At 32.1% G+C, this 26,376-nt stretch overlaps 3 protein-coding genes across 3 annotated transcripts in view; 2 read left to right on the plus strand and 1 right to left on the minus strand.

Annotated features, from left to right (window-relative positions):
• The window catches only part of LOC127713956 (uncharacterized), a 104,384-nt gene that overhangs the window by 71,581 nt on the left and 6,427 nt on the right, over positions 1 to 26,376 (plus strand). Inside the window, exons 45-46 of the mRNA XM_052219907.1 lie at positions 21,048 to 21,222; positions 25,141 to 25,398. Of these exons, the coding sequence (XP_052075867.1) occupies positions 21,048 to 21,222; positions 25,141 to 25,398 (433 nt within the window). The remainder of the gene's footprint in view (positions 1 to 21,047; positions 21,223 to 25,140; positions 25,399 to 26,376) is intronic.
• On the minus strand, positions 1,723 to 8,542 carry LOC127716071 (uncharacterized). The gene is made up of 9 exons (XM_052222159.1): positions 8,344 to 8,542; positions 7,222 to 7,337; positions 6,479 to 6,571; positions 5,496 to 5,563; positions 4,768 to 5,056; positions 3,821 to 4,129; positions 3,280 to 3,327; positions 2,484 to 2,664; positions 1,723 to 2,018 (listed from the first exon to the last, which is right to left on the minus strand). The coding sequence occupies exons 1-9, from the start codon at positions 8,531 to 8,533 to the stop codon at positions 1,924 to 1,926; spliced, it is 1,389 nt and encodes a 462-aa protein (XP_052078119.1). The 5' UTR covers positions 8,534 to 8,542; the 3' UTR covers positions 1,723 to 1,923.
• LOC127716070 (uncharacterized) lies at positions 8,857 to 19,667 on the plus strand. The gene is made up of 5 exons (XM_052222158.1): positions 8,857 to 8,911; positions 13,857 to 13,996; positions 14,971 to 15,049; positions 15,949 to 18,249; positions 18,857 to 19,667. Exons 2-5 carry the CDS (start codon positions 13,864 to 13,866, stop codon positions 18,966 to 18,968), a joined length of 2,625 nt encoding a protein of 874 aa, XP_052078118.1. The 5' UTR covers positions 8,857 to 8,911; positions 13,857 to 13,863; the 3' UTR covers positions 18,969 to 19,667.

Here is a 26,376-nt window from a genome sequence, read left to right on the forward strand (position 1 = left end):
GTTGGTATAAACTTGGGCGTTAATGTAAAGTTCACCAAGTTAAAACAGTATGCCATGTGGTTTTTGTCTCGCCTTGAAGGAGTCAAAAAGCGAGACATAGGTATGCTGTTTCCGGCGTCAGCGGCAACAATATATTAGTTTGTGATTAGGTCTAGTTTATGGTGAACCACTAGTGGTAGGTCAATGATATTTGGTATGCAGTTGTATAAGCATTGGCACATCTCATTACTATGGAGATTATTTGGCCCCACCCCCTCAGTCATGGTTTATTGACTTTGAAACTTTGCTTAGTTTACATGTATTAGTTTGTGATTAGGTGAGTTTTTCTGCGGAACCACTAGTGGTAGGTCAATGATATTTGGTATGCAGTTGTATAAGCATTGGCATATCTCATTTCCATGGAGATTATTTGGCCACACCCCCTCTGTCATGGTCTATTGACTTTGACATTTTTGCTTAGTTTTCATGTATTAGTTTGTGATTAGGTCAGTTTCTGGTGAACCACTAGTGGTAGGTCAATGATATTTTGTATACAGTTGTATAAGCATTGGATTATCTCATTTTATGAAGATTATTTGGCCATGCCTCCTCTATCATGGTCTATTGACTTTTAAATTTTTGTTTAGTTTTCGTGTATTAGTTTGTGATTAGATCAGTTTAAGGGGAACTGTTAGTGATAGGTCACTGATAATTGGTATGCAGTTGCATAATCATTAGCTGATCTCATTTCCATGGAGTATATTTGGTCCTTACCCCTCAGTCACCGTCTCTAGCAGGAAATTCCGAATGTTAGTTCGGAAATATATAAGTTCGGAGTATTCGGACTTTTCCAAGCTACAAAAAAATATTTTCATGCAAAACAAGAAGTTTTTTAAAAAAATTCCAAGCTGTTCTCCGCATTTATTCGGAATTCCAAACTTTTATTCAGAGATTTATTCAAAATTCCGCATTATATTCGTAGAATAATTCGGAGTTGTGAGAAAACTCCGAACTGACCTCAGAAAATAGGTCGGAGTTGTCCAAATACTCCGAATTGACCTCGGAAAATCTGTTGGAGTTGTCCAAATACTCCGAAGTAAGGTCGGAAAATTATTATTAGTTTGGAAATCCACTGAAACATTCGGAAGTATTCTCCAAATCATTCGGAAATATTCTCCAAATCATTCGGAAATATTCTCCAAATCATTCGGAAATATTCTCCAAATCATTCGGAAAATTCGCCGAAGCATTTGGAAAACTTCTCCGAATCATTCGGAAAATTTCTCCGAATCATTCGGAAAATTTCTCCAAATCATTCGGAAAATTTCTCCGAATCATTCGGAAAATTTCTCCGAATCATTTGGAAAATTTCTCCTAATCATTCGGAAAATTTCTCCAAATCATTAGAAAAATTCCTCCAAATCATTCGGAAAATTTCTCCGAATCATTCAGATATATTTTCCAAATCATTCGGAAATATTCTCCAAATCATTCGGAAAAACTTTTCCAACATTGTAGAGAATTTCTGAACCAATCCAAATTATTTGACAATTTTTCTGAATAATTGATAATTAGTTTGTTCGTTCTGTCATGATTTTTGAAGATATCAATATGAAATTAAATATATCTATCCCATAATTCAATATTATTGAGAAACAATTCTATGAAAAATAAAATTTATTAAACTTCAACATCTGATAACAATATCACATACAAGAAAAATAAATACAAGCAATTGTCACATAAGAAATTACTAAAAGGGAAGCTCTATTTTACCATACATTTGAAAATGACTTATACATGTCAAGTACTATGAATAAATATATGTCTACAAAGTAATGCACTATTTGAAAAAGACAGTTTAATCATCAATCGCACTATTTGAAAAAGACAGTTTGATCATCAACCATGGAAACAAAATCATTTTTTTCCTTCCAAACTGGATTACTTGGCAATGCTGGCACTTGGTTTTAGGCATTCTGCTAGCTTGCCGTTGATATCCTTTTTGGACACATTGGGCCACTTCTTGAATATGATATCTGAAAAAATAAAAAATCAATATAAATCAAGTTTATAAGATGTTGTAACCATATCAAAAGCAATTTATGAATTCATTTCAAGAAAAAAATCTGCATAGCTAATCATACTGCAAATATCAGAAATATTGCATATTGCCTTTTATTCTGTCTTGTACAATGTACTAGGATGAGAATTATTTATCATGTCTCCCTTGTCAATTGGTTTTAAATTGTTATATAACACTGCAGAATTTTTCACAGGATAATGCATTATCTGTGAAGAGGCCAGAAAGTTGAATAAGTTCAAGGTCCTTTTGTGTATTTTTAAAGTTTGTACAAAAAACATCAGAACACAATACAGTATAGCTGTAGAAAGCAGTTTTAACGTGTAGCACATAGATTTTAGTTGTGTACTTTGTTTAAAGACTTCACAGCAGTAATAATTTTATATAAATAAATTCTTGTTGATAAAAACTTCAATCATACCATAAATAACCTGAATTCTGTTAGGGTGTTGTAGGGCTGGTTTGGCCTCATACTTAGAATTAGCAGCAACACCAGATATACTTCTCCCCTGGCGCTCCTGGTCACTGTATAGCAGTCTCAGTAATACCTTTGCACATTTACTATAGTTTTTTAATTTCGAAACCTTGGCTTCTAAGATTTCCTGAAGTTAAAAAAAAATATTGTAGTCATAAGCTTATTAATACATAATCATGTTAAATCATAATTTAACTAATGAGATATAACTATCAACGACATAACATTGATTTATATATAAATGCTTTTTTGAAAATGACTTACTTAAAGTATAATACAATGAGAAACTATTACTAAATATATCAAAATGCATTTTGTTTCAAATGTATAGTTTCATTAGTATTAATATATGCTATTAAATCAGACACAAGCAATATTTTCATGTGGACTATTTTTTATGGATACATTAACATATCTCTTTTCTTATTTAATGTTAAGTTTGGTTGCTGTCGCATTGATTTCTACCAATATCTTTATAAACAAGAATGTGTCCATAGTACACAGATGCCCCACCTGCACTATCATTTCTATATTCAGTGAACCATGAAATTGGGTTTAAAACTCTAATTTGGCATTAAAATTAGAAAGATCATGTCATAGGGAACATGTGTACTATGTTTCAAGTTTATTGAACTTCAACTTCATTAAAAACTTCAACCTGAAGCGGGACAGACAGACGAACAAACAGACTCACAGACCCAAAAACATGATGTCCCTAGGTGGGGCATAAAAAATATAATACCTGTGTGTAGTTGTTGTAAAAGGCAACTGTGGAAGAGGCTGCTGTATCCTATAAATTAAAATAAACTGTTAAAAAATCAGAAAGATTGCATTTTCAATTCAAGGAGTTCAAAAGTATGTTTCTTTCAAATTAGTACTATTGTTTCTTTTGTTGTTGCTAAAAATAAGCATCACAAGTGATACCAGCAGCCTTCTTATTCCAAGCATTTTAGAGCCTTTTATAGCCATGATAGCTGACAAAAAGATATGGACTTTGCTCATTATTTAGGGCTGTACGGTGACCTATAGTTGTTAATTTCTGTGGCATTTGGTCTCTTGGATAGTCTCTTTTGGCAATCATACCAAATCCTCCTTTTTATATATAGCATTTGCACTTAATTATTTCAGTGTAAATAATGTTGTATTAAAAAAGAAATGATCATTTTCTTTAATAATTTTTACCAGTTTCCATTATAATTATTCTTGATTTATAAGAAAATTTTAACATTTAAAAGATAGACAAATTGTTTCAAGGTTTTCAAAAATTGTAATTGATATGATACCTGAATAAATGATGAATTGGCAGATTCTATATGTGTTGTACCATCTGGAATACTGATGTCAAGAGTTTCATCATGTGATGTGGCCAATGCAATACTGTTTGAAGATGTCTGCTGGTTTGAGATTGAAGATAATTGATGGTCAGTTGACTGAGTTGATGATAACCGAGTAGTTGATGACTGAGTAGTTGATGACTGAGTAGTAGATGACTGAGTTGTTGATATCTGTTGGTTGTTGTTACTATTTTGTTGATAGCTACTCTCACCTCTATTGCTAGTACCAGGCTCATTGCATGAGGAATTATGCCAACCCTGAAATATAAAAGAAAAATATAAAATACAATTCATAACCATAATACTTGCAACTTGCTTGTTTCAATAATCTTTACAACTCTGGCACATCTAACTAAAATAAATAATTATTTTAATAATCTGTACAACTCTGGCACATCTAACTAAAAAAAATAATAAAATAATGATATTCAATTATTTACCATGTATACAGTGATCCTGAAATAGCTTTTATCATCCATATTTAGATATTCAACATAAAATTTGACTTGATCAATTAAATGACTTGTAGTATATTTTTCAATTAATTTGATTTGAGAGTCATTAGTGAGTCTTGTATAGACAAAACATGTGTCTGACATGCACAAAAATTATAAGCCTGGTACATTTTGATATCTCTATAAAGTTGCTGCAATGCTTTTTATGACACATTTTTAAGCTTTAGCTTTGAAAATACATAATTGAATATTTATGTTCCTATTAGACACACTAATTTTTTTACAAATATTTGGTCTTTTTTTTTTAACATGAAATCATTTGTCAAATATTCTAATAATGTTATTTTCACCAAGATGGGTACTATGGAGGAACTTTTTATTTCTATAAGTATAAATCTGAGGAAAAGAATTATTGGTATAAAGATACATAATAAAACTAACCTGATTCTTACTCCACATTATCTGCACATAATATTGGAGATTACTAAGTTGATGTTGTAAGCTCTGGTTGAGGTTTTGTGAAGACTGCAGTTGGCTCTTTGTTGAAAGGAGCTGGCTATTAAAGGACTGAAGCTGGTTTTGTAGACCACATATCTGGTTGGTGTTGGACTGTACCTGCTCCTGTAGAACTGTACAGTCAATACAAACGTCACGCTCCGGTGTTCCAGGCCTACAATCCGATACCAAAATATCCATCGACTCTCTTACAACTTGGCTGATTGGTAAGTACCTACAAAATTTTAAAATTGTTATGTTGGGACAAAAACATAGAGCAACAGCATTTTTTGCTGATTTGGATCTAAAATAAAATATTATTTAAATAGATAAAAACTTTTGTAGATGTGTTATGTTACATATGTATATATATATATATTAAAATCAATTTATTGATTTTCATTGACATTCAATGATATCAAAGATCTGACAATGTCTTTATGGTTTTATAGTTGAGATGATGCATACTGTTTTTGTTTTAAGCATGCAGTTATTTTCAGTAAAGTTCCTTAAGTGTAACCATACAGTAATTAATGTCTTCCTTTTAATTTTTTTTTTGTTTAATCAAATAAAATTCAGTTGATTTATGTCGGTGTGGAGTTACCCATACATACAAGAAATCAATTTATGTCCTACTGTTGTGGGTTGGACATATCTACAAATAATGTACTTACCTGTTTTCCTCAAGCTGCTGGTGAAGCTCTGTTACTTCAAGTTCTCTGGCAACTGTCTCAAGGTTTTTCTGAAAATTTAAGATATAGGTCAATGGTGTTTTTTGTTTATCTTTTTGTTCTACATAAGACAGTGTGTTTTCTTGTTTGAATTGTCTCTTTTGGTCCTTTCTAGCTTGAGGTTTGGTGTAAGCGAAGGCTCTGGATTAAAGGCTGCATTGAAAGCTATAATTCTTACTTTGATTACATAATACACATTGTTTCTTGGATGAATAGTTGTCTCATTGGCACTCATACCACATCTTCTTATTCATATTGTGTCTTGGATAGAGCATTGGCATTCATGGCACATTTTCTTATTTTTAAAAAGACTATAATCAATTATGCAATTCTAGCATCAAAATAGTGCCAGAATAGAAAAAAACAAGCATTCTGTGAGTATTGCATGGCAATACATAGTCCCCTACTGGTTAAAAATTCATTGTAATGGAGCAAACCTACCACTAAATTCTTCAAACAATTTACTAAAGAAAAGGAAAAAAATCCAACATGTCATTTATTAAAAAAAAGATTTATTTCCCTTTGAACAGAAATCTAGTAATTAATAAGTATTTCATCAAAAATTTATTTCTAGGGAAAGGGCTTTAACTGAACAAGGAGAAAATCTAAAATCGTGAAAATCGAACTTGATCTGTAACTTGTAATGATAAAACATTACACCAAATATTAAATCAATATCTTCAAGCATGAAGAAAAAAAGTCTGGAAAACTGATTTGCTGGACTGACAGAGTGCAAACCTTAAAGTCCCCTTCGACTTCGTCGGTAGGGGACTAAAAAGGAAGATAAATTAATGAAACTTTCACATATGTCTTAACTCCCAATTACTTGGGTAAGTTTGTTACTTGTGTTGTTTACAACAAAAATAATCATACCATAAGGAAAAAAACATTCTGTTGATTCAACATACATACGAAAAAACACATACCTCTACTGGTTTTGGTGCTGATTTTTCTTGTTGTGTCTTGCGCTTTTTTGCAGGAACTGCAGGTTTCTCAACTACAGAAGTTTTGGAAGATGTCTAAAAAAGATACAAAAAATAATGTTTTATATGATAATAACTTCAATATATAATATATACAAGGGTGAAGGTTGGTACCTATTAAAGCGTTTCAACTTGCTGCATTTGTTTGCACCTGTCCTATGTCAGGAATCTGATTTTCAGTAGTTTTTTTACGTGGTTTATAAGCGTTTCTCATTTCTATATTTAGATTAGACCGTTGGTTTAACACTAGTCATTTTTGGTGGTCCTTTATAGCTTGCTATTCGGTTTTAGCCAAGGCTCCTAGTTGTAGACCATGCTTTATCCTATTATTGGGTACTTTTAAAAATTGTGATTTGGATGGAGAGTTGTCTCAATGGCACTCATACCACATCTTCTTATATCTATGTCTCATTTACTTATATAGAATGCATTTTTTATTATTTTGAGATTAGAAAATCGAATGGTCAATAATCACCAAAAAAATTTCTTTTAAATATTTGTACCTTTTGTTTATAATTCTGTTGGTCATGAAAGCTTGTGAGAGCTGTATTTTAATAATTTTATTCGCATATGATGTTTATTTTAGTGCTTAATATTGTAACGGATGTAAATGATTATATTTAAAGTGAACCCTGAAAAAATTAAACTTGACACTTGACTTTCCATGCAATATTAAAGATAAAAACCTTGTCAGGGATCTTTTCTGTTCTTTTCTCTTTATCTTTTTTGACATACTTCTTGACAAGCTGATTGAACTGGTCACCTTTAAGACTGTCTTCTAGCTGTTTCTTCTCTTCTAAAGCTAAAATACATGTACCAGATATATAAAATACTATAACCAAGCTATTTTTTCAATTAAATTTTCCTCATTGGATAATTATTAGAATAGTCATTTTCATACTTTGACAAGAAAAGTTTAAACATTTGCTTATTACAAAATTTAAATTTAATATGATCAAAGCTAGAAAAGGGTATTCTGTATTTTGCACAATGTAATTAGTTCTCTTATTAAAAAAACCTGTCAAATGTACCAAGCATTCTGTTATAATAAATAATTATTTTTATTAGACTTGCCATTTAAAAAAAAATATTGTGATTTCATCATGTGGTCACAAAAGATTGAATAATAGATGTGTATTAAAGCATTTTTTGCAATGTGCATGTACATGTATTATCAAGATTATTAAAAAATGACGAGTCAGATATCCAAATTGCTTCTTCCTTTTTTTTAATGGCTGTCTTTTAGTTTCATATATATTTATAATTTGAAAATTCTCTGCTATTTAAACATGTTAAATGCTGATGTTGATTTAACAATTGTCTTTTATTTTAATCTAACCTGTCACTAAGATCTATTAATCTAATTTTAAGGAAACTGTTATAAGATACTAACATTTAAACATGTTTTACAATTTGGAAAAAAAAACACTATATATTACATTTGATCTCATCTGACCATACATAATAATAATTTGGAATTCAAGCTTTTATTTTAATAATTTTTTTGGCAGATAATGTTAATCTTCAATTTTGTCATTTTTTAAATCTTTAGTGAATAATAGTTATTTATGAATGTTAATAGTTGATGGTGAATATGACCTTGTAACAGTAAGCTTAAAGGAGTTACATTTCTTCTGGGTAGAACTGAATACAAACCCATGGCCATAACATGGGTGCTCCGTTGTGGAGGAAGTAAAATAGGAAGGTCAGGATTCTTTTCCCCTCTCTAACTAATTAAACTTTATTTCAATGAGATAAAATTATTTAACCTTGAAATTCACAAATTCTACTTAGATGTATGCACTTACAACCAATCTTTGCAATAACACCGCTGTGTACACCAGGAAAACCAGGGCACTTTGACTTTACTGTCTCACCGACACTGTACTCATTGAAGGCTTTGCGTGGCTCAGCGATGTTTGTAACCTTCACAACGTTGCCTTGGATAGGATCGTCGTTTACCCAGATGATAAGAACAAACATACCAGTAGAAGCCATTGCAAATTGCTGTTTTGATCGTCATGCTGTATCACGGTGTTTTATATTTCAAAATATTTACAATTTTTTGGCGCCGCCCAACCAGTTCACTGATTGGTCAAGTAATTTTATTCGGTATGTTCCGTTCAATCCCGGCATGTTTTGACAACAATATTGTTACAAAACCTACGTTATTTCTCAACGATAGTTCTCTAAATATCTCAATATTAAAAAAACCCATTAAAATCGTATTGATAAAATCTGTATTATCGCTATTTTTTCATTCTTGATAATAAATTTTGTTTCCCACAATGCAATAAATGTAAACATTCCGCCATCTTGGTTGTTTATTCAGAATACAGAATTAATTACAGCAAGAAGGAAAAAAACGATTTATAGGTACAAATCAACTGCAGGCCCTTAATAATTGATCGATCTTGTCGTATAAATACCAATTTCCTGATAGACCTTGAAATAGATACAGTTATGAAACGAACATTTGCAAATTATCTAAACATGTACCGACTACCGTGCAGACACATAACTGCAAGTTGTTACATTGTAGTTGAGTGCCAGGGCATACAGAACATTTGCAAATGATCTTGATAGCACGAATCAGAAAATTAGATTGTCACATCAATCATGAAGTTTTGTTTCATATACAGAAATCAATACACAAAAAAAATACCACGGAAATCTTGTGCAATTAAACTGAAAGTGAAAAGGCATTAAATCTCCTGATGAAGTGATGTAAATATTCCCACGATACATTTTGAGCACAAATTTTACTTATTTTTGTTCTTTAAGCATTGTGTTAAAGTATCTAATCAAAACTAATGTCTTTTTACCATATAATAAAGAGATAAATATTGGCCTGCTTTTAATTAACCCATTACCACCTTTTCTTTTAAAAGATAAGGTTTTTAAATTTTACTACTGAGTGACACAGGTGGTCTGATGCAGAGGTATTTACGATGTAGAGGCAATACAATCCATTTATATATTTTTAAAATGGAACCCTAAGTCATCTCCTTTATTAAGGTCTCATTTTCTGGCAAAGAATTTTATGAGTAAGACACAGAATTATACCATTAATCAAAAGCAAAGACTTAATAAATACCCATCAATCTAAATATATATATTTATATGCGTGTAGATTTAATACTTCCATGGTCAAAATCTAACAAAAAAAAATGGTTAAACTAGGCTTTATGGGACAATAGGTAATTTTATTGTAAATCAGTTTGTGTCATCGAATAAAAATATTTGTGTTTGTCGTATTTGCTTTTACATTGTACTTAAAAGATTAAATATATGCCCCCTTTGACTGTGATTTCATACAATATTAAACTTTGTTTCACATTCAAAATGTATTGTCATAACTTAGACATGTAAGCTGAACTTCATTGCAATGTTTATTGGCTTGCACTCACATTGTAAAGACCAACAACAACCCAAATAATTATCAATTAAGTATGGAGCATACAAGAAAAAGTATATTGAGTTTCGTGCGTATGAAGCTTACCATCATAAGTTATTATGTAAATTTATATAAAATCAAAAGAAAACCAACTTTATAAAAAGCTATCAAAACACTGCTGATGGTTGTCAACAATTTCTCAAAAGAAGCCATAGTCTTCTTGATTGCATACATAAAGTCTGATGAGTCATACACAAACATGCAAATGCATGGCTTTCTTAATGAGTTAATGTACAGCTTGTGTTCCTTTTCAATATAGTTCATGGCTAAACAAACTTTTAGTGATTATAATAACATGTGCAGCTTATTTTCCCATCGTTTGAATGATATTAATTAATTTTTGAATTCAAAAAAAAATTTACCACAAACAAACCTTGATTGATCATATTAACATGATTAAAAGTCCTTATTATACATTTCAATATTCATTAATAATCTCAGATGCTGGTGTTATAAACAGTTTTTATAAAATCATTTTTAATTATTAAAGTTAAACTTCTTTTCACAGGTCTCTGTTTTATATAAACAAAGATATAAACATTGAAAAATTTATATGTTATTTACCATCATCTTTTTAGAAATTAATATATATAAAACACTGTACTATATATAGATATTTGTTAATGTTTTGAAATTTTCCATTTTAAAATGAAACATATGTTTCAAGATTTGTTGACTGTATCAAATCTGTCATTGTATCACTTTCTTTTGTTTCATTGTTTCTTTCCCCCCCTTTTTTTTGGTGATCTGCCAACTAATTTACTGAAATTTGATGGAATTTATTCTTGTAATAGATTGAAATGCTTAGACAAAAAAAATACACATGTTTCTTCTAACTAGCTGAAAACAGTAGGCAATATTATTTTATTTTACAAATATTTATTAGCTGGATACTACTAGGGAATCAGTCTTGAATTTAATATTCCTACTTCAAAAATGGCATAAAAAGTCTAAGGGTGAGCGAAAGATATGTATATAAAAAAATTGAAGTAAGATAAAATCTGATTGCAATGACATATTGATTTAAAATTTGTTTATTAGGTTAGACATTTCCTGTCCTGTCCTGATTACATTGAAGCCATATGGTTTTATGATCTAAGAGGTCCTTGTCATTCTTATTAATCAAGAATTGTTTATGTAGGAAAAATATTTTTTAATAATGATACCTTTCTATTGTTTTGAAAGTTATTTCCTTTGATATGTGTAATACCTGCATTACCATTTTACTACGAATTTTGACACTTCTTTATTGACAATAAACAAGCTTTAATTCAGTTTTAAAGCCAAAAAATTAAAAAAAAAATGCATGACACCACCAAATAAAATTATTTCAGATTTATTGGTTGAAGTTAAATTTAACAATGATCAATGTCACGTAAATATTATTTTAAAGCAATGAAAAACATGAAAATGGATAAAGGATCAATCAATCTGAAAAGAAAAAAATATATCTTAATTGGTATTTGAATGGTAAATGTAAAAATAGTTACAGGGAAAAATGTCACACATTTGATAAATGTATGGAAAACAGTAACAAATCATAAGAAATAATCTCCATGTTTGTTCAAATGTTAAATAATATTTTAATTAGAATAAGAATATTTACTGAAAACAATTAAATGGCTAGTTTCCCGAACTTAAACATATATACAGTATAGTATTAATTAAGATGGGTATGGTTAGCGTTTGTAATAATTATACATTCAGTCATGATAGTCATTTAGAGAGATATATAACATTAAAAAATAAATGATTAGATAACTATACCATGTATACTCCAAACAAGTTTATGTTTGAAAATAGGCCTTTTGAATTCTGAGATTGGAGCTATTTTTATGCCCCCGCCTTAGCGGTGGGGGCATTAAGTTTTATCCTTGTCCGTCTGTACGTTTGTACGTACTTACGTCCGTCCGTCAGTACCTCCCATAATTGGTTTCTGTTCTCTAACTTGAGTTTGCCTCAACCAAATGTTATGAAACTTATACACAATGCTTATTGCCAGAAAACACAGATCAAGTTTGAATTTTTGTGGCATCACTTTAACTGTTCTAGAGTTATGCCCCTTTAAAAATTTAAAAATTGCAAAATTTTTAGTTTCCGTTCTCTAACTTAAGTTTGCCTCAACCAAATGCTATGAAACTTATACACAATGCTTATTACCACAAAAACACAGATCAAGTTTAAATTTTGGTGGCATCACTTTAACCGTTCTTGAGTTGTGCCTTTTATAAATGGAAAAATTGCAAAATTTATAGTTTCCGTTCTCTAACTTAAGTTTGCCTCAACAAAATGTTATGAAACTTATACACAATGCTTATTACCACAAAACACAGATCAAGTTTGAATTTTGGTGGTGTCACTTTAACCGTTCTAGAGTTATGCCCTTTATAAATTGAAAAATTCCATGGGAATGCTGGGATTGATTTTTGGGGTAATTGCCTCCAAATTTTAGGAATTGGAGAAAAAAAGGGGCAAAAAACAAGCATTTTTCTAGTGTCACGACAATAACTTGTGTGTAAGTGTATGGATCTTTATGAAATTGTACTACAAGGTTCCACATCACAAAGGAAAAGCTGGAATTGAGTTTGGGGAAATTGCCCAAAAAGTTTAGGAACAAGGGGCAAAAAATAAGCATTTTTCTAGTTTCCAGACAATAGCTTGTGTTCAAGTGTATGGATCTCTCTGAAATTGTACTGCAAGGTACCATACCACAAAGGGAAAGCTGGGTTTGAGTTTGGGGGTAATTGCCCTAAATGTTTAGGAATTTGGGGCCAAAAAAAACAAGCATTTTTCTAGTTTCCAGACAATAACTTGTGTTCAAGTGTATGGATCTCTCTGAAATTGTACTGCTAGGTACAATACCACAAAGGGAAGGCTGGGATTGAGTTTGGGGGTGATAAATAAAAAGGGGGTTCAAAAAATTGGGGGGGGGATTTTTTTTTTCTTTAAAATTTTCCAGTTAACTAGAAGTTTAGAGGGAAGGTTAAGATCTCCCAATACATTTCAACAGCCCCCAGGACAGGACAAAAAAGTCACAAATACTTTGTTTATAATTGTTTAGATATATAAGAGAAGTTTTGAAATAATTTCTTTTTATCACATATATTTATTTTACAGTTAAGAAAATTGTTTATAAAACTTGATAAATGAAGATTTATCAAATTTTACTCATGCAAAGGATATATTTCTTGGCACCATGAGGTCATTTAAGTACATAGCCACTTTGACACATTAAAAAATAATATCAAAAGTGAATTGTGACTTTTTGTCCTGTGACTTTTTGTCCGTGACTTTTTGTCCTGTGACTTTCTGTTCTACATTCCCAACCTTCACCCTTACCTGGAACAATAGCTATATATATATATAGTGTAACATCACAACATAGAAAGACACAATCTTTGTTTTCGAGGTGTAGAGTGACATCCATTTTTCTGATCTAGTACACATTAGCATTTAGGGGCCTGCTCAAGCCCGCCTCTTGCTGCGGAATTTCTTGCTTTGTTGAAGATCTATTGGTGATCATTGGCGGCCTTGGGTTGTTTTGTACATTTGGATTGTGTTGTTGTCTCTTTGAGACATCCCTGTTTCCATTCTTTTTCTTAAACTATTGGAGCAGGTACAAAACAACTAACATTAAAATACTTATATTTCAATGTTTTTTAAAATAAAAATTTATCAATTTTGCAAAACCTAACTTGCCTAGCTATAGGAAGAAATTATTACTTGCAGAAACTTTTAGCTAAATAAGTTGATATGTTGATTTTATTCAACATATTTTTGTGACATTCCAGATGTACACTGTATAGATTGCTATAATGCTCACCAATAAACTGAAATAACAATCTTTATTTTTAACTATTGCAGAATAACTATGGATGAAGAAGAGCTTGCGGCTTGCAGAAAAAGTGGTAAAGAATGGAATTGTCCAGTTCCAAATTGTGGGAGATCATTATCAAGAAAACAAACTCTACAGAAGCATTTATGGAGCTGTCATGAAATTAAAGGTATGTTTAGGACTTGTTAGTTGTTTACATTAACAATATATATATGTACATGTAAATCCTCTTTTTTAAAATCATAAAAAATACCATATATAATAAAAAAAAAAACCAGATTATTTTCTAATTAAAATTCAAATCCCACTGATATTTAGTGTATGTGATAAAACAATCAATTTATAGGACTTGTATATATATTTGTGTTTCTGTCAACCCATAAGGAAACCATTTCGAAGAATAAACCTGCTGGTCTTATTAAAAAAAAGCTTTGCATTGTCTTCCAAATAAACAGCAATACGCTTGTTGCCTTTTTAAAGAAAGAAGTTCATTAACTTCTCATTGTCATGTAAGAACTTAATAAAAAAAAAAAAAAAAAAAAAATGGAGCTTACATCAATCATTGTCCATAGATATAAACAATTCACAAAAGCTTCATGCAAATCCGTTAAAGTTAAAGAGTTATTGTCCAACATGTTGACGACAAATTGACAGTATACCACAAGAAGTCCCATACACAGGCGTATAAAAACTATATGTAAATAGTTGCTGAATTACATTTTCATACCTGTAAAGCTACTACATGAAGAGATTTGAAAACACTTCACAAGAGCTGTAAGTTTATACATACAGAGGTGGATTGGGGGGGGGGGGGGGAGAGTGGGCGGGCCTCACCTTTTTTGGAAAAAATTTGGTTGATTATATAGGGAATCACTGAAGCATCACTGGAGCGGGCCTCCCCTTAGGCAGTCAGTGAGCCCCCACTTATGAAAATTTCTAGATCCGCCACTGACATATATATACTTATTTACTTGATATCAACTAAAAGTGTAAATGAGTTGATCGGGTAATTGTCAGTCAAACATGTATATTATTATAATTTAGATTTTTTAATCCAGGTATTGTACCATATTAAGAATAGTATTTGTGAAAATTGATCAAATACATGTAATGTTGATAAAAATATTGTTTTTATAATTTCAGCTGGTAACCCGTCAAAGAGATACAAAATGTATGAAGTCAGTGAAGATGTTCCATTGCCAAAGAGTACCTTTTACCATCAGTATGTTTTCAATATATCCATTTTTCCTCCTTTAAGATAAATAAATTAGAATTGCATTAAAAGACTTAATGGGTAGGCAAAAAAAGAGGAGATTTGATATGATTACCAATGAGACAACTCTCCATAAGAGACCACATGACACAGAAATTAACAGCTATAGGTCACAGTACGGCCTTCAACAATGAGCAAAACCCATACCACTCAAATTTAGCATTAAAAGGCCCTGAAATATGTCTGTGTTCCATAGGCAATATAGGAAAGGTTTACCGACATAAGATTCTGCCTCTGATGAAGGTCCCTTTTGGACCGAAACTGGTTAGGCTATGAAACATCACCAGGCGCTGTTAATTATGTGGTTGGCATATACTATATTTTTATGTCTGTGTTCCATGTTTGTACCTTTTGTGTCAGGCATTTAGCCACCAACTTGAAACTTTAATAGTATAAATGTTCTTTGTGATATGAGCTCTTGTAATTACACATCAAGGTTAATGAACATAATTATATAGTATGAGTGAGTCTTATTTTCGTATAGACTCATATTTTTGTTTCTACTGATCCAATATTAAAATGATTATTAGTTGACAATTTGTCAATTTGAATATCATGACTGGATACAATAAGAGTGTTTATAGTGATGAAATGTCCTTAAATGAATAAAACCTACAAAAAACCTGAGCTTCAAAACCTGTGTATAGTGAACTAATGTGTAAATCAAATCAAAAACAAATTTTCAGTAATTCTTTCTTTATTTATATCTTAGTTATTGAAATAACATATTCTACAAAATCAACAAATGTGTCTCAGTGTCATGCTAGCTCAAATACGCTAACTTAAAATATGAAGATATTTAATCTTCTGAACCATGTTTGAATTGTTGTTTTTATCCCTTTTGCCAGGAAAAGCCAAGAAGAAAGACAACTGTCTGAGACACCTGTTACAGCAGAGCCACAACAAGCAATGCAAGTTCAGGAAACTATGGAATGCATAGGTGATAATGGTGATGATTCTTCAAACATAATACTTGATACTGAAGCAGACATGGATATTGAAGATGAAGAAGAGCTAGTTGAAAATTTTGTTGAAAGTTTTGGACCACCACTATATGTCTTGCCACCTAGTCAGCAGGTATACAATGCTCCAATTCCACAGTATCATCATTACATGACCATGTGTGCTTTTGCAACTTACCACAGTCTATCAGACAGAGGCTTTCGTCATCTTATCCAGTTAATGGGACTCCATATACCCACAGAAAACCTCATGGAAACCAACATTGACACACTTAAACAAGTATGTGGTTTTGACACGGACTGCTTAATACATCATCTCTATTGTCCTGCATGTAAAAAACTCTTCACGGGTGACGTAGAAAACTGTAAGACACCAGGCTGCCTAGGAAAAAAGGAGAAGAAAACTGCCAACTATTTTGTGACTGGAAGTATGCAAGCCCAGCTAAAAGAGATCTTGGAAAGGGATGGTATATGGACAGCAGTTCAGGACTATGTAAGCAATAGATCTTCCGACCACACAACAATTTCTGACATTCTGGATGGTGAGGAGTACAGAAAGTTGAAGGAACCGGGTGGATTTCTGGCTGACAAGAACAACATCACCTTCTCACTATTCACAGATGGTATACCACTTTTTCAAAGTTCAAAAGTATCACTCTGGCCTGTGTACATGATTTTGAATGAACTGCCACCAAAACAACGCTTCACTAGGAAGAACATGGTGTTATGGGGAATTTGGCAAGGTTGCGGCAAACCACAAATGAACATGTTCCTGCGTCCATTGGTGGAAGACTTGATTGAACTATTTCAAAGAGGTACCGAAGTCAACATCAAGCAAACTGAGATAAGAACTAGAGCCATGCTGATTGTTGCTACGATGGACCTGCAGGCAAGGGCTTATGTGCTGCAAATGACACAACACAACGGAGAGCATGGCTGCTTATATTGTCTTGAGCCAGGAAAAGTAGTAAAGAGTGGTAAAGGAAATTGTAGAAGCTACCCATACAGAGATGTGGATCCGGAGCCAAGAACCAAAGAAAACATCAGAGCAGATGCCCAGGAAGCAATTGCCAGTGGAAAAAAGATTCGGGGAATAAACTCGGAAACTGTCCTGTCTTGCCTTCCATACTTCAATGTCACCACAAATGTTGTAATTGATTATATGCATGGTATCCTTTTGGGCATCTTAAAGAAACTTATGAGTTTGTGGTTTGATGCAAAGAACAGCAAAGAACCATATTACATTGGGAAGAGGGTCGACGAGGTTGACAAGATCATAAAGACCATACAGCCGCCATATTTCTTGAGGAGATTACCTCGAAAGATTGCTGGAAATTACAATCACTGGAAAGCATCTGAATTTAGATCCTGGCTGCTGTATTTCTCCCTACCAGCATTACAGAACATTTTACCAGATATTTATTTAACTCACTATAGCTTGCTGGTGGAAAGTACATTCATCCTCCTTGGTGAAGGCATTTCAGAGGCAGACCTAAGAAGAGCAGATCTCCTTCTCAGAACATTTGTAAGGAATTTGAACATGCTGTACAGAGAAAGTATTGTCGGCCTAAATGCACACAATTTAATTCACCTGACAAGATGTGTAAGGATGTGGGGGCCACTTTGGGCCTGGTCCTGCTTTGTTTTTGAGTCCTTTAATGGAGAAATAAAGAAGTGTATACATGGAACTGGAAATGCTTGCAGGCAAATATTTTGGTCCCTTCAGTGCCAGAAAAAGGTAGAGGCAATGGCAGTTCAATGCAAAGAAGACCAACTCAGAGACTTCTACCAGTGTATGACTGAAGGCAGTAATGCACGACAGAAAGGAGGCGAAGATGCTTACCAGTGTGTTGTCTTCACCCCTGCCAAGATTCAGAAAACAGTTCATTTCTCGAATAATGTGAAGGAAGAACTGGTGAGACTCTGTGGTTCATATGACACCAACAACTGGATGATAGTTAAAAAGATTTCTAGGAATGGATTTTTGATGTTTTCAAAACAGTGCTCTCGTGTTGTCAAAAGAAACTCCTACACTATCAAGATGATGGATAATTCAATTGTAGAAGTTGGACATTATCTTATGCACAAGTCTTCAAGGAAAGTGGTGGCCGTTTGCCAGAAGTTTCAGCCATTGGGATCACTGATAAGAAACCGTTTGCAGCATCTTCAGGCTTTTCAATTACAGAGGTAAATATTTTTAAGACTATACAGAAGCCTTCTATAATTTAATTGAAACAAATTGATTCAAAAACAGTATACACAAAGAAAAATTAACAAAAAGCAGAGGAACAGTGCTTTTAATGCTGCTATTCGTCACAGTTCAATTAAGGCATTCAACATTGAGCAAACTCCCACATCACTGCAGGTTTAATATGGCCCCTAGCACCAGTTATATATTTTCTGGTTTTTACACTGTTTACCTAGGGAAATAACTGACTTTGAAGATGCAGGAAATAACTAGTAGGGCTATAAGAAAATCTTAGTTTCAATATATTTAGCAAGATTGCCAATGAGACAACTATTAGTTAAAGGGCAAAAATTTAAACAATTACAAGTCAATATGTTCTTTACAGAAACAAATCACAGCTAGAAATGTCAAATACAACTCAACACAAAAAGGACTATTGAGATGGCACTTTAATTGTTTATATTTATGCAACCTAAATTTTCATGGCCAAATATAGGTAAAAAAGCAAATAAATAAACTTAACTTGCTGAAGAATTTTATACATGATCTTATGAATGTTTTTCCTTATTGCTTTCATTATGATTTAATAATACTCTTTTTTTTCAGTGTTGAAAATACTGTTGTAAGAGCTGAACTGCTACAAGAACCGGTTGTTGTTGTAAAGACTGAATCAAAGATTTGCTGTGGAGTTATCCCAAACAATGTGGAGCGAGACTGAACTTCTAAATTCCTGTTACTAAAGATGTAGAACTTTAAATTTCATAACTTAGTTCCTTAGAAATTTAAATGTTATACACATGTTATTTCTATTCTATTGCTGATATTTGTGTTGTTGATTTTTTGTAAGGAATGATCAATTTGAGTAGAGCAAACACTGTTGAAAATGGTCAGCCATTGTGATTTTTTTTTTATTATTATTGATCCATTTAATATTGGCCTTTTAACTGCCCAGTTGGAATATTTTTATATTTAGTTGAACTTGAACATGTTCTTTAATTGGTTAATGATTATAAATTTTTGTTAAAAGGATTTTTCAATTGATAATGATTTCTCACATAGGCAAAAATTCAAAATCTGAATTTGTGAATAACCACCTCAATGCAAATTTATTTAAAGAGTTATATAGTTAAAATATATTATAAAGTGTTTATATATATTGTAGTTAAGATACTGGCTTAGAAAGAGAAAAAACTATTTACATGCAATTTTTATGGAAAGCTGTGTGATTGTGTGTGTTTGTGTGTGTATTTGACAGAATGTATGTTGTGGAGAAGAGGTAATTGGCAAAAGTATAAAGATTATGGTACATCTATATTGTATATATGAATTAATTTGTGTGTTGAAAGGTTTCAATCAACATGGTAATTGTATAAACTGAATGATTTCATATGAAATTATTAAATTTTTTTCATTGAAATGTTTTATGTTTAATGTTTATTGAAAAATCGCAAGAAATACCAGGAGGACAATACAACACACATCTAATCATGAAAAAAAATCTTTTCATTGGATTTATGACTTTTAAAATTTTATCAAGAAATCCAAACCTTAAAACCATCTCTGACCTACAAAAATGACAAAGTCCAAACCTCCAAACCATCTCCGACCTACAAAAATGACAAAGTCCAAACCTCCAAACCATCTCCGACCTACAAATATGACAAAGTCCAAAGCTCCAGATCATCTCCGACCTACAAAAAATGACAAAGTCCCAAACTCCGAACAATCTCCAACCTATAAAAATGACTAAGTCCAAAACTCCGAATAATCTCTAAGATCTCCGACCTATAAAAACAACAAAGTCCAAAATTCCGAATAATCTCTAAGATCTCCGACCTATAAAAACAACAAAGTCCAAAATTCCGAACAATCTCCGACCTAAAAAACAACAAAGTCCAAAATTCCGAACAATCTCCGACATATAAAAATGGCAAAGTCAAAAGCTCCGAGCTTTTTCCGAGCCAAAAATTAACAAAGTACAAATTTCCGAACTTTTTCCAAGCTAAAAAAAAACTAAGTACAATTCTCCGAATTATGTAGCTCGGAACTCCGAGGTCATAGCTCGGAATTCCGACCTCAGCTTGGAATCTCCTGCTACGGCGGGGTCTATTGACTTTGAAACTTTTGCTTAGTTTACATGTATTAGTTTGTGATTAGGTCAGTTTAAGATGAACCATTAATCATAAGTCATTGGTATTTGGTATGCAAAAGTATTGGTATTTGCAAGTTTCATTCCACTGAGATTATATAACCCCACCTCCTCATTATGGTTTATTGACTTTGAAACTTTTGCATAGTTTGTGTTTAGGTTTGTTTAAAGAGAAAGACACATGGAAAGTCAATGGTATTTGGTATTCAGTTGTATTAGCATTGGCACATCTGATTTCCATAGATATTGTTTAGCCCTGTACCTTCAGTCATGGTTCATTGACTTTAAATATTTGCATAACTTACATGTTAAAGTATTGCTATTTTAATCTCAACATATGCATTATCAAAATAACAAATAGGCGAGACATATCTCTGTGTTAACAGTTTATTCCTGTATTTTTTTTAATTTAAGATTTCTGCATGGCAGTTTAAAAAGGGTAAATTTAATCCTGATGAAATTTACCTGCATTTTATAGTTTTCGTGTATGCATTATGTTAAAAACTGTGAAAAATGGACATGGAAAAAATAAAGGTTTACAGCTGTATATAAAGGATGTTTTCTACTCACATTTATCAAAATACCTTTGTTATTTTAAATATGAAAGATTTTCGCTGTATAAATCTAAAACATTGCTCTGGTTTTCAGAATTCTGGAAGCTACAGTTGGACACAATCAGGTTGGTCAGTTATTTACACAAATTGGGACAATGGTCAGCCAACACGGCCATCAGGAGGTGGATGTGTCGCAGCTAATATATCTGGACAATGGACTGACACTACTTGTTCTCAACCTTTACCATATGTGTGTAAAAATACAACAGGTAAGTTATGATACTGAGTTAATTGTAAGTGTTATTAAGATATAAGTAACACATTTGTAATTACCTTTTATCATAAAAGTTTATGGGACAAGGAAAAGTTACGAAATAGTCATTGTATTTTTGTCGAGCCTACGAAATTTAAGCAAGACATAGAGATCCTAGATTCCGCTGGCGGTGTCATCATTAAGGTTCAGTCTGTGGTTAAAGTTTTTTTACACATCAATAACTTTGTCGCACCTACATGGAATTTTATGAAATTTGGACGGAAGCTTGATTATGACCAATATACAGCATCAAGAGCAAAATTTTGAAAAAATTTATTTTCATTTTTTACGATTTTGCTGATAAATAGACTTAGTTTTATTTACAGTTAACATTCATATTTAGTCTGAGGTTAAAGTTTTTTAATCATCAATAACTTTGTCAAACCATCATGAAATTTTATGAAATTTGGACAGAAGCTTGTTTATGACAAAAATACAGTATCCACAGCAAATATTGAAAATATTTATTTCATTTTTCTGTAATTTACTGATAATTGGACTTAATTTTTTTTACAGTAAACAAGTAGATACAGTCTGAGGTTAAAGTTTGTTACATATCAATTACTTTGTCAAACTTTCATAGAGGTTTTTTTAACTTTGGCAGAAGCTTTTTAATAATTAATTATAATAAGAGATAATGTCTGAAGCAAACCATTGAAAATATTTGTTTTTTCATTTTTAGTATTTTTCTGATAGATGGACCTCGTTTTTTACAGTTAACATTTACAGACAATCTGAAATTAACATTTTTTGACATGATAAATTTGTAAACCTTCATGGATTGTTATGAAACTTTGACAGAAGCTAATCTTCAAGACCAAGAAATAACATCTAAAGAAAAAGTTTGAATTTTTATTAAGTCAACATTACACTTTTACACTGACAGCAGCAATCACAGGCAAGACACAGAGTTTACGAATTTTTATTTTATAAAATAGATAGATAAGCCAAATTGTTCAAGAAAAAGAGTTCCCATTTAATTAGTTTTTTGATTATAGTTAAATCTGGTATTGATATTGATAATTACTATTTACTCATTTATACATCTGGATCACAGGTTGATTTCGAATTGTCTGCTGTGGTAACCAGTTTTTTTCTCTCCCTTGGATGAAAGTTGCTTAATTTCTTTGTGGAAGGCAAGACATAGGTTTTACTTTTTCAACAATGGTGTCGTAGTTGTCGGTGTAAATAGTTGTTAAGTTTTCTGCTTAAGTCAGTTTGATAGGAATTTCTTATGATAGACAACAATAATTTCTATAAAGTGCATTACTAGCACTGCATTTCAGTTTGTCCACCTTTTCAAGTCCCTGTCCAATTAGCAATGTTGCTGTCCATAATTAGATTGTCTCTTTTTCTGAATTTTCTGGCAACAGCTAGCAGTAGAGACATATCTCTGTGTCAGCAGTTTATTTTTCTTGCATGTGATCAGTACTTTTTTAATTCATCAACAGTTGTAAAAATATCAGGTGTTGAAAACAAAATTTCTCAAGTCAAACTCAGGTAAATTCTAGCAGTTTCGCATAAACATATTTGATCTCAGTACTTCAAATTGTTTGAATACCTGATATCTCTAGACAAATTTCAAGTTGATCTTCTGCCATAAAATTGTTAACACACAAATGGTTTGGGAAGTAATTAAAAACTCAAGTCTTTGTATTTTGGAATCGTATGGATTAAATTTACAGAATGAGATGATTTTGTTCCTGAACATTTCCTTTTTTTAGCTCACCGGGGCCCGAAGGGCCCCATGTGAGCTTATGCCATCACTTGGCGTCTGTCGTCGTCCGTCGTCTGTCATTGTCGTTGTCTGTCGTCGTAAACTATTTCAATAATCTTCTCCTCTGAAACTACTGGGCCAAATACCTTCAAACTTTAACTAAATGTTCCTTAGGGTATCTAGTTTATAATTGTATCCGAAGTTTTGATCCATCGACAAACATGGCCGCCATGGCTAAAAATAGATTATAGGGGTCAAATGCAGTTTTTTGCTTATATCTCAAAAACTAAGTCAAATATTCAATTGGTCAAGATCTATCAGCCCTGAAATTTTCAGACGAATCGAACAACTCATTGTTGGGTTGCTGCCACTAAATTGGTAGTTTTAAGGAAATTTTGCAGTTTTTGGTTATTATCTTGAATATTATTATAGATAGATATAAACTGTAAACAGCAATAATGTTCAGCAAAGTAAGATCTACAAATAAATTGTCATGACCAAAATTGTCAGTTGACCCCTTTAGGAGTTATTGCCCTTAATAGTCAATTTTTAACATTTTTTTGTAAATTTTTGTAATCTTTTACAAAAATCTTCTTCTCTGAAACTACAGAGACAAATTTAACCATACTTGGCCATAATCATTATTAGGGTATTTAGTTTGAAAAAATATGTCCGATGACCCCGCCTTCAATCCACCATGGCAGACTTTGTTAAAAATAGAACATAGGGGTAAAATGCAGTTTTTGGTTTATATCTCTGAAACTAAAGCATTTAGAGCAAATCTGACAGGTGGCAAAAATGTTCATCAGATTTAGATTTATCTGCCCTGAAATTTTCAGACGAATCCGACAACTTCTTGTTGGGTTGCTGCCCCTGAGTTAGTAATTTTTTACAAAAATTTTGCAGATTTTTGTTATTATCTTAGATATCATTATAATATGTAATATCTAATACTATTAATTATGATTTTAACCTTATTTTACATGATTTCCAAAGCATCAGTAAATACAGGTGAACGACACAGGCTCTTGAGAGCCTCTAGTTTTAATTTGGAGTTATGAGCAAAAAATGAAGTTAACTACACTCCTGTAAGATTCTGAAACAAGAAATTGGTATCAAAGTTTAGGCAAAAAAAATTGTTTTGTTTAGGGGTTCCCTACCTACTCTATATTACCCCTGCCCTAAAGTGAATTTTTTGTCACTTCTGTTATTAAATCATGACAAATAATACCGTATAGCGGGTTATTTTCGCGGGTGTAAAATTTCGTCATTAAGGGGCAACAAAGTATACGAAAAGTTTTGGTGCTTTTTATTTTGGCGGGTTATTTAATCCCAATAAAATATTTTGGCGGATACTGAAATGGTTGCAGTTCAAAAATGGTGAAAGTTGACAAACAAGTCTCCAATGTTATGGTTAAATGATTGTTTTACCTGCATGACATCTTGTTTATTGATTATATTTTGATACAGTTAATCAACAGAATACCGGTACTTACATGTTTGTCACAGGTATACAAACATCTTGTAATTGTTATTGTTGATTAGTTACGAAATTGACCGGACCTTTGATGTACTAATTAGATTATAAAATTATCAAGAGTGACTTGCAACTCTAATATAATATGACACAAATTAATAAGGGTAAAATACCTGACAGAGTACGTTACACTCTTATACTACTTGACACCAAAATATTAATAAACTAATTAACACCTGACAGCCATTTTATAAAATATATGTGAAGAATGCCCTTTGGCATGTTTGTTGTTCAAATTAACATAAACCGTTATTGACCCGTCAACTGGGAACAAATAGATCGTTTACAAAACGCATTTGCGATTAAAAAGTACCGAACATATGCATAAATTTTCACAGAATTTATTTCGCCATTTTCCTTTACCTGCTAAAATAAGCGAAAATTAACACACCGCGAAAAATAATCCGCTATACGGTAGGTCTCTCCCCATACTCCAGGTATAAAATAAAATATCAGAAAAATGTAAATGAATTCCTATCTCCCTACCGTATATTTCTAAAGGAGGAAACCCTGAACAAGAAGACTTTCATGTTTTGGCATACAGATAACAGATGACAAAACAGTGGTCATAAAGAAGTAACCTGTTATAAAAGTTCATTCCATTTTCTTATTATTAACAGGAACACCACCTGCCACCCCTCCAGGACCAAATGGACAGTGCCCAGGTCAGGGCTGGATCTCAAATGGCCCAAAATGTTATAGATTTTATTACAAGACCTCCTTAAGCTACCTGGATGCCACATTGGATTGTAGTAGACAGCAAGCTTCCATGGTCTCCGTCCATAGCATGGACCAAAATAATTTCCTGATTGCTACTTTGAAGTCATATACAGTACAGTCAGAAGGATTGTGGCTTGGCTTTCACAAATCATCGACAGGTAAGTTGAATTTGATCATGTCATCTGAGAGCTAACCTGTTCCAACAGTAAAATATGAGGTGAAAATATATCAAAGGGATATTCAAAGTTATAAGTTGAACACAAACTAAAAATCCCATGGCAATAAACAAAAAAACGAAGAAAGGACAAACAACAGTACACAAAACATAACATAGAAAACTAAAGACTGAGCAACATGAACTCCTCCAAAAACCCTGGGTGATCTCAGGTAATCTGGAAAGGTAAGCAGATCTTGTTCCACATGTGGCACCCATTGTATTGCTCATAAAAGTACAAACCTGGTGATAAGTCTAATTCAGTAGATCACATTTGAGGAAAAGAGGATGGGTTTGTGGTTATATTTAAATTCTATAATTTAATGGCCTTATTCCTTAAATGGTTTGTTATTTATTCTGAATAAGTCAAATATGAATGAATAGATATAGAAACTCAAATACTGTAAATTCAGAAATTATTGCATGCATTTATTATTGCGATTTTTGGAGAATAGACAAAATTGTGAGGTTGGTTATTGCAATTTTCGGAAAATCTGCATATACATATATATATATATGTATCGGAAATAAGAATGCAAGTTCTTAATATTGCGATACTCACACAGTCACATTTTCGCATTAATATAAAATTTTGCAATAATTTCTGAATTTACAGATACAATTTTAATAAATTTCTATACTGACCAGATCATATCTTATCATACTGACTTCCTACAAAACTACTACAAATGATTGATTACCAGAACATTGAAGTAACCCTATCTGAACAATAGAATTTGACTCATAGGGATATGAAGAAATTGATTAAAATTTCAGTCAAGCTTTTTAAGCCCTTGCCCACTACATAATGTCAGATATGCAAGTATACCTGCACTTACAAATTGTTGGTCAAAGGCTTGCTAACAGATTTCCAACCATACAAATTTTGAAGACCTTTTAGGAAGCACATCTGATGTATTAA

The sequence above is a fragment of the Mytilus californianus genome, unplaced genomic scaffold (assembly GCF_021869535.1).
Source record: "Mytilus californianus isolate M0D057914Y unplaced genomic scaffold, xbMytCali1.0.p SCAF_9, whole genome shotgun sequence".
Classification (NCBI taxonomy): domain Eukaryota; kingdom Metazoa; phylum Mollusca; class Bivalvia; order Mytilida; family Mytilidae; genus Mytilus; species Mytilus californianus.

What these genes read in the sequence shown, in the direction of transcription:
- LOC127716071 (XM_052222159.1), bottom strand. Translation starts at nt 8,533, where the DNA reads ATGGCTTCTACTGGTATGTTTGTTCTTATCATCTGGGTAAACGACGAT. An exon ending in CAGAAAAGATCCCTGACAAG is followed by an intron (nt 6,572 to 7,221) that starts GTTTTTATCTTT and finishes TATCTTTTTTAG; the next exon opens with ACATCTTCCAAAACTTCTGT. An exon ending in CAGAATTCAGGTTATTTATG is followed by an intron (nt 2,019 to 2,483) that starts GTATGATTGAAG and finishes TTATTTTTTCAG; the next exon opens with ATATCATATTCAAGAAGTGG.
- LOC127716070 (XM_052222158.1), top strand. Translation starts at nt 13,864, where the DNA reads ATGGATGAAGAAGAGCTTGCGGCTTGCAGAAAAAGTGGTAAAGAATGG. An exon ending in GAGCTGTCATGAAATTAAAG is followed by an intron (nt 13,997 to 14,970) that starts GTATGTTTAGGA and finishes TTATAATTTCAG; the next exon opens with CTGGTAACCCGTCAAAGAGA. An exon ending in AAGAGTACCTTTTACCATCA is followed by an intron (nt 15,050 to 15,948) that starts GTATGTTTTCAA and finishes CCCTTTTGCCAG; the next exon opens with GAAAAGCCAAGAAGAAAGAC.